The 15,310-nt window shown below is 31.5% G+C and overlaps 1 protein-coding gene and 1 long non-coding RNA gene across 4 annotated transcripts; one reads left to right on the top strand and one right to left on the bottom strand.

The window, feature by feature from the left end:
• The first annotated feature begins 9,233 nt into the window (after positions 1-9,233).
• LOC125850837 (uncharacterized) lies at positions 9,234-13,553 on the top strand. Its single transcript, XR_007444851.1, has 3 exons — positions 9,234-9,459; positions 11,900-12,249; positions 13,417-13,553. It is a non-coding gene; the product is annotated as an uncharacterized LOC125850837 (long non-coding RNA).
• LOC125850836 (deSI-like protein At4g17486) lies at positions 13,331-15,298 on the bottom strand. Of its 3 annotated transcripts, XM_049530677.1 has the most exons (4): positions 14,745-15,238; positions 14,342-14,629; positions 13,826-13,924; positions 13,331-13,759 (listed from the first exon to the last, which is right to left on the bottom strand). In XM_049530677.1, the coding sequence occupies exons 1-4, from the start codon at positions 14,875-14,877 to the stop codon at positions 13,488-13,490; spliced, it is 792 nt and encodes a 263-aa protein (XP_049386634.1). In that variant the 5' UTR covers positions 14,878-15,238; the 3' UTR covers positions 13,331-13,487. The 3 variants fall into 3 exon arrangements, with proteins under 3 accessions (XP_049386634.1, XP_049386635.1, XP_049386633.1); XM_049530678.1 differs by having other exon boundaries at positions 13,331-13,924; positions 14,342-14,633; positions 14,745-15,298; XM_049530676.1 differs by having other exon boundaries at positions 13,331-13,924.
• Positions 15,299-15,310: the final 12 nt, after the last annotated feature.

Here is a 15,310-nt window from a genome sequence, read left to right as displayed (position 1 = left end):
AAAAATAAAATTATCATAATTTATAGTTTATGGTTAGTTATATACTATACAAGATAATATAAAAAAATTACACTTATTGATGTGGTTTAATAAGTATAGTATTAGAAGGTAAGTTATCATTCTATCAAGTTATTAAGTAAAGATAATTTCAAAGGCAATTGTAATTGCTCTATATTAAGTACTCCTCCGTCTCACTTTATGTGACATTTTTCAGATTTTGAGATTCAAACAAGTCTATCTTTGATCGTAATTTTTTATATTTTTTAAATATTGTGAATTGTCAATTATTGTGACTTATAGTACTTTTTACGTAATTTATAAATATATAAATTTCATTTAAAAAAATTGAAAACTCTATACACAATTTTTTTGTCAAACTTAAACTATTTGACTCTCGAAAAATGAAAAATGTCACATGAGAAAATAACTTGATGGGCAATTATTCGAGGAAATGAGATTTCTTGTTCTGTTACAATTTAAAATAGAAGAAACAATCTTTTCGAAAAAAATTATGCAAAAATAAAAATCACTTGAAGAAAAGATATAAAATTAAAAAAAATTGTAAAAGACTAGACAATTATTTCTCTCGGATATTCTTTACATCATTCGCGTATATAACTTAAAAAATCATAAGTTACTATATACTACAATGATTTAGAGTATTTGCATATGTAACGGGTTATAGAAACTTATTGTGTTGTTTAAAATATAAAATTTTGATTATTATAGAAAGTTGTTGTTTATATATTGTCATCTTAATTGGATGTAGTAAAGTTATGCTATCAATTTAAATAGAAATAAAACTCGTACGAACCAAAATAGCAAAATAAAAAAAAAATAGAGTTTTTATTTTAGTTTTTTTTTTTTTGGGGGGGGAGGGGGATAAAGGAGATAGTGCGGACTGTGGACATAATCACATAATATAAATGTTTATATATAGTTTAGTAATCATTTGTATTTTCTTGGCGAAGGATTTAGTATATATCAAAATATCGAAAAAAGAGTACTCAATAATTAATTATTAATAAAAGAAATAGAAATAATATATGGAATAGATACTAGTTATTACAAGCCTAACGTGTTTTGAGAATTAGTCAATTACATATGCATGTGTGTGCATGATTGGCGGTATAAATTTACATCCTTTAATACAAAGTAAAATCTTTAATTTTTATTACGTGAATTATTGTTTGTTTTTTCTAGGTCAGCTTTTGAACGTTATTGCTAAATTATGTAAATAGTAATCAACATATAAATAAATAGATAGATAGCAACGTACACTCATGAATGATAATGACTATAAAAAGAAATAGGTGGAGGTACCTTTCTTGATATTAAAGTTTCCTAACATACATAAGAGGAATATTAATACACGTAGAATATATATTATATCATATGTATTTGATTGAGGACATGATTTACATGGCCACATCACATTTTACTAAACATAGGAATCGAAAACTGTCCTTATCTATCGTCGTAAGGTCAAGATTTTCATATACGTACTAGGCTATGCGATTTCTCTATAGACTAGCTAGATACATAAATCTATGTCAGCATATATGCTTGTTACTCTTTTTTATGTAACAAATTTAAAAATATAGGCTAGAAGCAGACATGTCGATGAATAGATGTATATACATAAATAACAGATAGAAAAGAAAAATAAGACAAGCAAATTGAATCGTAGAGAGTATTGAATTTCCAAAAATATATAGGCTAGAAGCAAATATGTCGGCGAATAGTTACATGTCTCTAGTGTGTAGGTACGCAGTTGCAAAATTTGACCATCGTTTATCATATATATGAATATGACCATACAAGATTACGCAATAGAAAGAGTAAAATGAGGATGTTGACATGCATGTTAGGGGAAATCTGTTTCCCCCAAGTTATATATTCAAGGTTAGGTCATATTCCCACATGCATGATGCAGCAACGTCATATATATATCACTTAATTTTAAAATGGCAATTGTAAATGGGAGTTGTTCTAGATACGCCTTATAAAGTAGTATCAAGGTTCGAAAAAAGATACTCCCTCTGTCTCATTTTATGTTACACTTTTCAAATTTCGAGATTCAAACGAGTCTATTTGATTATAAGTTTTACATAGATCTTTTAAATATTTTGAATTATGAATTATGAATTATTGTGACTTATAGTACTTTTTATGTAGTTTACAAATATATAAATTTTATATAAAAAAGATTTCATGCGCAAATTGTTAATCAAACTTAAATTGTTTGACTCTGAGTGGCAGCGAAGCTTAAGTCGGTTCTAGTATTTTTGTCACTGCACAAGGAGGCTGCTTGTTACTGGGATTCCAACACAAATTGTTAATATGTTTAATAGATATTTTCAATATAATATGAAATCTGTGTAAAAATTAATGAGTTTCGATCAAGAACCCCACCCAAAGGCCTACCATCTACATTTGTCCCTGATTGGCATACTAAGTCATTAGGATGGCAATGGGGCGGGCGAATGCGGGGCGGTCGGTTTAATACTTAAAGTCATGTTTCTTTGGCTGAAGATGGCAAGTTGGGTGAATTTAGACCAAAAACTCTGTATGCTCATCAATATGCGCGTTTTTATTATTTTGCAAGTAACGAGTTTCACTTATTATGATCAACAAAGGATGTGGTACAGTGGATGAGATTGTTCATTCCTTAATCAAATTAAAGNATTTGTCCCTGATTGGCATACTAAGTCATTAGGATGGCAATGGGGCGGGCGAATGCGGGGCGGTCGGTTTAATACTTAAAGTCATGTTTCTTTGGCTGAAGATGGCAAGTTGGGTGAATTTAGACCAAAAACTCTGTATGCTTATCAATATGCGCGTTTTTATTATTTTGCAAGTAACCAGTTTCACTTATTATGATCATCAAAGGATGTGGTACAGTGAATGAGATTGTTCATTCCTTTATCAGATTAAAGGTCTCAAATTTAATCTTTGGATATGAAAAAAATCCTTTGTATGGAGCGTTACATTACCCTCCCCCACCCCACCCCACCTTGAATATGGTCCTTTCGGGGAGAACTCAAATTAATCATAGTCGGTATCAAAAAACCAAAAAAAAAAAAAGAGAAGGGTTTCACTTATTATGAACAATTGCTTGTAATTAGTTACTTGTCATTTAAACTATAATTTGCTAATATAAACAAAATACATTATTCGTAATGCATGTTTATAGAAGTTAAATTCATAATTCATTTGCTCAACTCGTATGGATCCTTCCATGCAAATGAAAGCAAAAAAAAAAAATACAATCAAAACAGTGTTTATGAATAGAGACGTGGAAAGATTCTATTGGTAGAAATGGCATTGCCTCCCTAAAATTTAGAGAGATTAACAAACATGATTTAGTGGATGTCTGCTCTAAAGGGTTATAATGCATGTTTTGAAGCTAATGATTGATGGTTTAAGTGGGACTCATCAAATGATTTGTGTTTTTTTTTCACTTTTACAAATTGGAAAAAGTTAGCAAAGATGGGGTATTCATGCTTCCCATAGTCTCAACTTAAATGTATAGTAGAATCCAAAACTTTTTTTTCTTTCCTATGATTAATGTAGCACGAGTAATTTTAGATTCAACAAAAGGGGCTAAGGCATTCAATTGCTAATCATACAATTCTCTATTTCTTTGGGGTAGAAAGTGATTTGCTTTCTGTTTTATTAGGTCATTCTTTGGGTTATCATCACTTCTTACTTTAAACATCTTTTTACAATCCCAAGGCACTCATAATAAAATGTAATTTCTCTAATATATTATACTCTCTTTGAATCATGGTACTTATCGTCTTTGCTACAAATAAATAGCCGGAAATACTTTCTTCAATCACTTCTATTTGTTCACCATACTAAGCATGTTATACAAAACATATTTTTTAGCGGTAACAAATTAACGATAATAGTTTAATTGTTGCTAAATATGTAATTTTAGTGGTGATTAACACTCTTTGTATATGTCCCTAAAGCCTTAAGAGACATTGGATCTAATGACAATCAATTAATGCCGGTAACGACTTTTAACACTCTTTATTAATGTGTATATTTATTGCTGCTAAAAACTATTTTTTTATTGTAATGAGAATAGATGTTCACTTTTTTACTTGTCACTTTTAACATATCAAGAGAAACACTTTCTTTTCTTCTTCGTGATTTACCTTTAACATCAATTATTTATTTCCAAATCATTTCTCAAGACGTAAGACAATATATACATCAATTAATATGAGTATTATAGTAAAATACTCATATTAATCATTATTTTTTAAAGGACGATGAAAGACCAAAGTGGATAAGTAAAGTGAATCGTTGGAAGTAGTTGTCATTAGGAAAATTTATAAGACATAATTGAGTATATTCTTTATAGCTTGCCCTTAGTGATAATTATTCTTGGAAATAATAGATCTTGAATGATTAGCATAGAAAATTTAAGTGAAGAGCACATTCACATACTCTATATTGGGATTGCGTAGATTTAATTTTCTTTTTATTTATTGAAGAAAGATTAAAGTGAAAATAATTGTTGAAGAGAAATTAACATTTTAACTGATTAAAGATAATAAATAAGAGTATCATAACAAAATAAAAAAAATTACTTAAGGGTAGTGTAAGTGTAAATAAAAAATATACTTAACAAGTTCGTGGTCCGGAGGAAACTCATGTTCTAATCTACATTATTATGCGGGACTAAATTTATATTTACTAAATTTATAAGACACAAACTAAGTTATTACGAAATTATAATCCTGAAATTATAATATTGAATTAATTTTATCATGAGATATTCCACCTTATCTCATGAACTAAACGACCAATATTAATATTTCAAGATAAACTGGTTAATTTGACTTACTACGGATATTATATATAGTTAGTAGTTCTTCCACCTCAATTATTATGACACTCCTAGTGTTTTAATCAATTCCAAAAGAAAGAAAGTATACAATTCATGCTCAATCAAATAATACTAGACAAATTAAGACATGGAAAATATCTTTTAAGTGATCTTACAATCAATTACAGTAACTATTGTTTCTGTTTTTATTAACTATGAGTATATGTTTCATTTCGACTTGTCATGTTACGTTTATAGCGTACTTTGTACTCCCTTTGTCTCTATTTATTTGTTTACTTTTTCTTTTTTAGTTATTCTTAACTACTTGTCTATTTTATCAAATCAAGAAAAGACAATTTTTTTTATCTATTATATCCTCAATTAATTATTTTGAAAAAGATAAAAACTTTTTGAAAATCTTAAATTTTTAACTCATCAACTTCATAATTAATAGGGGTAAAATGATAAATTCATTATGTTAATCATTGCTTTCTTAATAGATATGTTAATTTAAAAGTGAATAAATAATTAGGGACAAAGAGTACTCACGTAGAGTAAAACATATGGTAGAATACATGAACCTAGGGTCAGAGTAAAAAAGAGATGCCATAAATGGGCAGTAAAAATTGGAAAGGGTGTGGGGAAAAGTAGTTTAATGATGATTGTGAAGTTTTATATAGGCAAAATGATGTAACTCATGCACAAATTTTCATGATGGAGTTCCCCAACTAGTGCAAACTTTCCTCATGGTCTCTGTCTATTTGCCTCAAATGTGTGTCCAAAACCTTTCATCTCCAAAATATTTTCCAAATCTTCATGTGATAATGATGTTACTCCCTCCGTCTCACTTAATTTAACGTGACATAAAATTTAAGAATTTTTTTTTAAAAAAAATTATAGTCTTATTTGAGTGATTAATATTTGTGGAGATCATTTCATTAAGAATACATGTGCATATCAAAGTTAAATTAGTAGTACCAATATAAAATGTGTCATTATATTTGGTATTGATTAAAAAAAATGAGTCATAGGATATATCATAAGGTTAACACATCTGTTTTATTTTTAAAAAAAATAATCATTTTTTGCAGTTTTTATATTTAAATTATAAGGTGTACTAGTATCTCTTTGAGTTATGATATTTGCTATTTGAAACTTCTTTAAAAGGTCAAGTGATCGCTTGAGATGAGTTTCATAATTTTTATGGTATTGTGAGCTATAACTAAAAATTAGGCTAAAAAACAAAACGGGATTTCCCTTTATTTTTTCTTATTAATTATTTTTTTCTTTTCTTATAGATTTCGTTTTCCCCTATTATAAAAACAGCACAAAATCATGATGCATGTAATTTTCTCATAAATTCCACGATATTTAAATTCTTTATTATTTTCTAAAAAGTAAAATCAGTAAATACCTCCCTATAAATGGAAACCATTAAAACTCTAAAAGATATACGTGAAGTTTCACGACTAGCTTACCTTATAGAGTCGCAAAAGTGAAATTTAGCTGTAAAAAATCAAATATTTAATGATTATATTGCTTAGGTTATCTTAAAAACAATAAAACTATATATCAACATTCAAAATGAAGATTGAATCTATACTTCATAAAAATAAATTCATACATTTATAGGTAGAATTTAACTTGTTGGTGGAATACTAGTGAAAAAAGCCTAATAAGATGGAATTATTCGACACCTATAGAGAAAAAGGCAAAGATTGCGCGTGCTTCATAAAATCAGAAAAGATAAGATCAAAAAAATACCAATCATGCTTGTTCCTTTCTTCATATTTACTCCAACTAAAGTTTCCCTTTAGAACAAGAGGGTGTGATCCTCCTCGTTTAAATAAATAAATACATTAATAAAAAAAAGATATGCTAATAATATATCGAAAATGCAAATTCTTAAGTGAATATTATTAACTAATATTCTCTTTGTCCTTTGACAAAACTAGCTAGTGCCTTGGGATGTGTGTAAACAAATTGAAATTTTTTTGTAGTGACAAAAGAAAGCCACACTTTGTGTCAAATAAACAGGTTAAAATGATAGATTATTGACCCATTCAAAATTTATTTGAATTGGAATGGACTAAAATGTATGTTATTATAATTTAACTTGTTTCATTTTTTATTAAGTTTTAATTATTTTATACTAAATTTTTTTTTATGATCGTGATGTTTGGGTCAGTTTTCGCTTGCCTAATAGATACCAAGTCACTCTATCCACCAAGGACAGAAGTTAGGACACATGAGAAGAATTAACTAGAGCTTTTTGTCTACATTGAGTTTTGAACATGAGACCTCACCTCAGGGTTTTCAACCATTTCATAGATCATGGTCAGACCATACCGTTATATGCAAAATAAAACTTCTTTTGGTTTCTCTCTTTATCGTGGCTATATATACCAAATAAAACTAAGAAATGTTTGTTAAAAATATTTTAACAAGATTTTTCATGAATTAATAGCTATATATCAGTATAAATTTTAATAGATTGAAATGAGATGAACTAATACGTGAACAACTTATACTTTTCTAGACTAAAATGTGATACTCCTAGGCTCTATAGAAATCATGACTCAGTTATATGTCTGAGATTGCATTCATAATATTCTATAACCTACGTTATTAATCTAATACTAACCTATCACAAAGGAGCATAGAACATGATATATCGTCAAAACAAATAATTAGGACTTGCAAAATTGCTCTCTTATAAACTAAAGGAACAAGTTTGTCGCTTTATAATATATAATCTTGAGTGTAAAGTTTGATTATTATCTCTTGATAACTTTTAGTAAATTTATTGGTCAAACACATAACATATTGCTTACTAAATTTTATTTCTAGGAAATTTGTAATTATGGTCAATATTTGGAAATCAATAGCCATTCACTTATTCTTGAATAATTAGTTAATGCACTTCTATTAGGACGTATATTATGAGTTGAAACTTCGTTGATTAATGTATAGCAGCAGATAACAAAGATAAATACATTGTTTTAAGGCCTATAAGGCTATAACGATCTAGAATTAATATTAAATTTCATGATCAGATATTTATTCATATTTAATGTACATATATAAGGTGTCGGAAAAACCTATCATGAATTCATGTCCACTCATAACTTTTATATTACATATTCTACCCCTTTTGTATATGCAAACAATATATTCTTTGTTCTTATCATGTACGTATAATATATATGTTTCATCGTTCACCTTCTTATGGTACAAATGGATCATTTGTTATTTAACACACGTTCAATAAATTTGAACAGAATATTTGATGTGAAATAAGTTTAATCGTGAAAATCATCGACGGTTCAAAACTATTTTTTATAACAAGAAAAATTAAAATCGTCTTTTCATGCAATCAACACCAATTTAAGACTAGCAAATGAATAGCTTTTTATGAGTAAAAATATCTTCTCTAAATTTTCTACAAATTGACTCTCATCAATAAATAAATCTTATATTATTTTGTTCCATTAATTTGAGCTAACTGGAATTCTACATGGTTTTTATGTACTTATATATGCTATTCTTAATTTATAATCTATTTAGTTACCAAATGGAAAAGCTAATGAAAACTATAATGAGAGAAATATGCATTGGCAATGTAGAACAAACAAACAAAAAATATCCTTGCTCCTTTTTTGCTATAATTTTCTATTGAATCAACTAGAAGAAATCAATATGGATTCATCAATGAATATATCCTTGGAATATTAGTCATCTTTGGATATATATGGTATAGGAGTACTTGTGGTAAATTACTAAATTTAACACATCCAAAGGATCTAATCACACGAATAATATAAAACATTAGTTATACATAACATAAAAAAAATATATAAAACAATATATTATTAATATACATAGATGATGCATATATTTTTTGCTAATACACTCTACCAAACAATTCCTAATAGCTTTAACTTACATTTTTAATATTTAATTCTATAATTAATTACAAGCAGGCATTTGGACATAATAAATGTAAAGTTTAGAGAGAACAGCATTTGAAAAAAAGTTGAAAATGATATTTTAGCATTGGAGTGGTGTAATTTGGACATGACTACAGCTTGAGAAAAAGTTGAATTTTTGGAGTTAAAAATGGAAGTAAAAACATGTACATTTAAAATTTTGAAACAAATTATACTAACCTTTTTATGTTCAAATATAATTCCATCCACAATTTATTTATGGACAAAATGATCCTAAATATGCTATGTTGGTTAATAACAATAACAATATAGCTTATGAAATTTACACGTGAAATCTGAAGAGGGTAGAATATACCGACCTCGAGGTAAAATAGATTCTATTTTCCATGATTTCTTAGAAAAAGGAAATGACACATATGCAGGATTTTCTCTTTTTATTTTTCTTGAAGAAAATTAAAATAAAATTATAGGGCATCACGTGCTTTCCATGTGACGCCGGTCGGCGAGAGCCGGAAGGACGAGAAGACGATGAAATGAGTGTTGAAAGACTCCATCTCCGTTCTCTCCTCAGTCCCTGTGGCTGCCAGATTCATCAGTGAAGAAGATTCCTCAATTCCTCAGTCCCAATTTACGTAGTTGCGTGCGTCGACCTCTGATATCAAGGTAAATTAGGTTTCAGATTTTGCTTCTGTTTTTCGTTCAGCCTACATGAATTCGATCAAGTAAACGTTATTACTTTGCTTCGATTCGCTTCTCGCAGTGTGATTATTATGCATATAATAAAATTGCTTAAGCATCATATAAATTTTGTATTCGAAGATCAAGGGCTTGATCAACACAAACTAGTATATTTGTGCTTGCTTTTCAGTTTGAATTCCACTTAAAATGATATGAAGCGCCATTTCTCATATTCAATTGGCTACCGGACTCCATTTATTGAATTTGGTTTTAGCTAGAGCTTCTGTTTTTATGAGCTTAATCTAATTATAATAGACAACCACACTCCTGACCAAATTATTGCTCAATCTACAAAAAGAGTTTTCTTAACAGGGAAGTGTTGTTAAGATATTATTAGATGATTAAGCTTCTTTGCATACCCTTCAATCTTCTACTTATTTTACTGATCCTTGGTTGTGTTAATTGGATATTCTAGAGCTTATGACTCCAGGATATTGCAGCAGAGTTAAACATTTTACTGTTGGAGGTTTGGTTATGGATTTGTCTAGAGGAAACTGATGTTAGGGGATTGGGTTTAGATAAAATCATTAATGTCTACATGAAGTGGTTGTTAGTGAAGATGAAAATTACAAGCCTCCAATTGGTCTGGAGCCTAACAAACCAACTGAAGTAACTTTAATATTGGAAAATTGAGCCTAGAAACAATGTCGTGAGCGTTCTTCAATGGAAATAGGTGAAGTAGTTAAAGTTTTGAACAGAGGGATAAGTTGCTTGGTGCTGTCTGTCCACTCTGAATTTTAGTCGAATATAGCCAAGCGAATGGAACGAATCATCTTGTTTTGATTGAATACGGACATGGTAGTTTTGAGTTAAGCACACATGCGTCCCATTTTGATGACACAACTGAATAAGTATGTGCTTTTACAGACAAAAACAGCTGAACGTTTAGAGCTGGATCTCAAGCAGCAAACACCTATAAGTGGAAGCCAATCTCATGTTAGATGCAGCATTGTTCAGGGGTAGATTTAGAGTTGGCTGGCTGCCTATTGGTATTCTCATACATTCTGGTGTCAGTTGAGGATATTGCCAATATATAGCGGAAAACTCCGAAATACGGAGGCTTGCAACATCTGTGGTGGATCCAAAATCAGAAATTGAAGATTGAGACCTGGAAGCTTGAATATGGTTATTGTTTTATGGAGAAGTTCCTTGGAGGAAGACAGCGGTTCAAGTGGTATTAAGTTTCTCTTCAAATACTCTAACTACAGATTTTTTCTCTTTCCCTCCTAATTGTCTGGAAATTTTAGCATGTTGAATTCCGAACTTGTCTTTATATTGATCAGTCCCCTAAACCCCCACTATTAAATTTGAAAATGTTAGATTTACATTCTGAAATAGAATGCTCTTTAATTATTCTGACTTGAGATATGGTTAGCCCATATAATTGAAAGATACAAAACCTGAATGGAAATGATAGTAAGCTGCACGTTAATTTTATCAAGTCTTAAATGTGCCATCAGAAGGCAGTATACTGATAAAGTCTTCCGCCATTATTGGAACAAAGTCTGTTTAGCTGGATCTGACCTGTATGGTTGCTCAATAATGCTGATCGATAGTTTCCTTGTTAGTAGGGGGTTAAACATCTTCATACTCTTGCATAGTGCAGAAGTGAAATGATACCTCTTTGAAGTAATTCATTGTTAAAGCATATTTTTACTGGCTGGATTGCCTGGATACTCCTGAAAATAACAGCAATTCATGTGCAGACTTCATCCCGCTTAAACTTAAATTTGGTTGTTATGGTTGTCTGTTGATGGAAGGAAATTAGCATTACCAAAACAAGAGACTAGCAGGTTTGCTGCTTGTCCACACCCTACACCCCTGATGCGGTTTCGTAAACCTCTAAAGCTGTATTACATTCCTGTCATGTTTCTAACACTGGACCCCTTGAAGTACTATGCCCAAGCTTATCTTGATTCTTGACAGAGTTATTTTGAGCTTCTGTACCCTTTGCATGGAAGCCATAAATAGTTCCCTTTTGTTTGTCTGCTCAACCCTTAAAGATTTTTGCTATAATTGCAATCCTTAAAACATGTAAAGCAAACACGAATAATAAAGACAATGATTAGAATAAATAAGAACCTTACTTAGCAGAGAAATGATGAATTGTGTTCCTTGTTGAAGATAAGTGAGTTCAACAAGTGGGGTGGAAAGTTATTTATTCTAAATATTGCTAGATGTATGCTAATGTATGCCTAGTAACTTCGCCGTTCTGTACCTAGTTAAAAAATACTCAATTCCATTTATGGAGGGACTGTAATGGTTAACTGGGAATACTTTGTAATGGAACTGTTCTTTATTTATATCGTTAAATGATTTAAATTTGAATATTCTGTCTCACTTATATCGTGGTGCAAACATGCAGTGTCATATAAAACCTTCTCTTGTATCAGCTTATAGAACTTTCTCCATTGGTTTATATTGTGGTAAAGTATCCCCTGAATTTGAGGTTTTAACAAGATGGTTCATGTGGATGCTGGCAAGTTCTTTTAGTGTAACAGGAGCTCCAAAGCTGTAAGTTGTAACTCAAGGATGTTTGATTCCCTTCAGTGTGGTTTATTCTGAGATAACTGAAGCGATGCAATTTTCTATGATTGATGGAAGTGGAAGTTCAACAAATGAAGGAGGCTTAGCTACCTGGTGTAGGGGTGTGATACCATGTTTAAGGCAGCTAAGCTACTATAATTCCACATTTAATGCATTCATCCTGAAGAGGTCAGTGTACGTTATTTTCCGCATGCTCTCTTTTACATCTTAACTTTGTGTGGTAGTGCCATAGCTGCCTATTCATCAAGCTTTGCACATTCTACCCTTATATATGTAATGATTTTTTTGAGTAATTCTAGTCATTGCTGAATAACTTATCGCCTTATCTAGGACTTCCTCCTTTTTTCCCCAAAAAAATAAAATCGAGTGCTATTCATTTGTTTTTGTTGCTTTTTCCCGGTTATGTGTCCTATCCTTGTAAATTATTCAAAACTTGTGATGTGAAGGAAAAGGGTAGTCATTCATCTTGGATTCCATTCATTGTTTTTGGAAAAAATTGAAAATATAGGATAAATGGTATGAATGGAAACATCAACAGCACGAAAAGTGTGGTTGGAACTTTTGAATACATTGATTGATGATATCTTTTGGTCAATTATAGTCACCTCTCAGGTATAGTATTGGCCTTTGGGACTACGAATTGGTTCACTAGAATAAAGATTGGGGACAAATGTGACGTGTCTGTATATATCAAAAGAAAAAAAGTGATCTGATTTGTCCAAAGCTGTTGAAAGGCAAATAATAGCTCTTTGAACCCAAAAAAAAAAACCCTGTAAAAGGAAAAGCACATAACCTTCACAGGCTTTCAATATCATACTATAAAGCTTTGTTTTTCTCTTCACCCCTTTTCAGAAGGATAAACAGTGACTTCCTCATCAGTGTGACCACATTGTGAAAGCTCCCCTTCCTTTCAAGTGTTGCCCTGGTTGGAACAACTCTGTATTCTCCCCAACATAACCCATAATCAAGAGAATTGTTGAACTAAGTTGTGGGAACTCTTCACTTTCGATGCCGCACCCATGTCGGATTCTCCAAAAATAGTGTATTTTTGAGGAATATGACATGCACCCAATTGACTTTTTTGAAGAATTCGAGCAACATAGTTGTTGAGTAGTTAATCAAACAATAATGTCCTAATTCTATGTAAGTGTGATTTGCAGTATATTTCTCTGTATCCATTCCGCTCAGTTCAGGTTCAATATCACGGTTCAACTATTTTTACGATGATTGTAATAAGCCTATTAATAGATAAAAGATTAACTTCCATTTGCTTGTTGCTGCATATTTTAGATTTTCATTTCCACAGAAAGCATTTGCATATACAATATTTGTTAGCATTATGAAGAAACGAGCAAAAGAATAAAAGTGAATCAAATAAAGCATTGGCCTTTCTGCATAAGGAAACTCTAGGATGCATTCGAATCTGACGTCAACAGCGTAGATGGAGGTAGCGGGCTTCTGGTTTCGTTACTACTTGTGGATTTGGCAATTGGAGGAGACTGCAAAGAAACTGACGATGGATTTGAAGGAGGCGTCTTATTCGAGCTACTCTCAGGTTTCTTGTTGTTTGATGGATTTGAAGATGTAGTCGGCTTATTCGAGCTGCTCTGAGGTTTCTTCTTGTCCCCTTCACCCGATGGATTCGAAGACGGAGTCTGGTTATTCAAGCTGCTCTGAGGTTTCTTCTTGTCCCCTTCACCTGATGGATTCAAAGACGGAGTCTGGTTATTCAAGCTGCTCTGAGGTTTCTTGCTGTTCCCTTCACTTGCCTTGTCCTCCATCCGATGGTGGCGAACTTTGGTAGACTTTAAGCTCATTGGAACAATACAATGGCAAACGAAACCTACACACACCAACAATTACCAAGTTATTAAATTTCTCATATCAACAAGTTGCAGAACACTAACTATTCAAACTTGAGAACTTTATAACCCCTTCAATGACTGCAACAAGCTCATGTTGAAGATTCCTATCGTGTTATAGGCTGCGAAAAACTTTCAAACGCAGCCACTGAACTCGGTAGGAATCTTCTGCAATGACTGCAAAAAATCATTGTCAAGAACAAACATTGAGACTTCTATGAAACTACCCAGAAGCTTCCTGATTCAACATGTCTAGAAAACAAGGTACTCTCTCCGTCCCAGTCCCAATTTATGTGACACTCAACTCTTCAAAGTGTTTGAATTTTGACCAAACATTTTAAAATGTATTTTCCGAATATTCAAGCATGTGAAACAATAAATCTGACTGAAAATCTTACCAATTCTTGCTAGTCGATTAACCCAACTGGGAATTGGATTGTTAGTGAGTTTAACACAAGCATCACTACAGAAATGGTTACAATTCTTAGTAATAAGATTGTAAGCATTTCCTTTATACTTATCAGCAAGTTCTTCCATAACTCTTCTTACTTCTCTAGGTGTCTTCTCCGTCCATCCGATCAAAATTGTCTTCCTGAAAATAAATCCTTCACACTTTTTCGGCTCCCCTTCGAAAATTCCAGTACTTGGATACTCATGAGCTCCAAATGCATACTCAACTCCATGAACTAGCTACCATAACCCACCACCATCAACAAATAATTAGTATAAACTTTGCTACAGTTAATTAAGAAAAAACCAGATCTGATAAACAATGAAAAATTTGAAGATTGAGTAACTGACCTTGAACGCCGGAATGGTAAACTCCGAGACCCAGCCAATACGCATAACCATTCATCGGAGTTAGATCGTATACGTTTAAGTACACCGGAACCGATCCACGGCCATTTTTAACTGAATTTTTGCAGCAGAGCATCTTGAAATAAAAACAGAGGAACTTTTCAGGTTCCTCGCATAGTGAAGATGTAAAGAAAGAGAATTCTGAATTTTCCGATTGATTGAATTGTATTGAATTTCACGTATATGTGGGCAGTACTTGGTAGGTAAATGAAAGAGGAAATGTGGGTCCTCTTATTTTGGAGTTGGCGGTGGAGTGGGGACTGAGGGTACCACCGGCGGCGATACAGTGGCCGTACCGGTAGGTATAAAAGGAGGAGAAGAGATTAGTTGGAAAATTGGAATCTTTCAGCTGAAGAGTGTATTATAATGGTGGCTGAGAGTGTATTGTGGAATGATGATCTGTGATTTCTCTTCTATTTTAAACTGATTTCTGCTTTTCTGTACTGTGGACTCTGCACTCTATCCAAATTTTTATAAAGAAAATTATTGGTCGGCATTTTAGACAATTT

Source organism: Solanum stenotomum, unplaced genomic scaffold (assembly GCF_019186545.1).
Source record: "Solanum stenotomum isolate F172 unplaced genomic scaffold, ASM1918654v1 scaffold1971, whole genome shotgun sequence".
NCBI lineage: Eukaryota > Viridiplantae > Streptophyta > Magnoliopsida > Solanales > Solanaceae > Solanum > Solanum stenotomum.
Note: the sequence above shows the minus strand (reverse complement) of the source record. Positions and strands in the feature narration are given on the sequence as shown.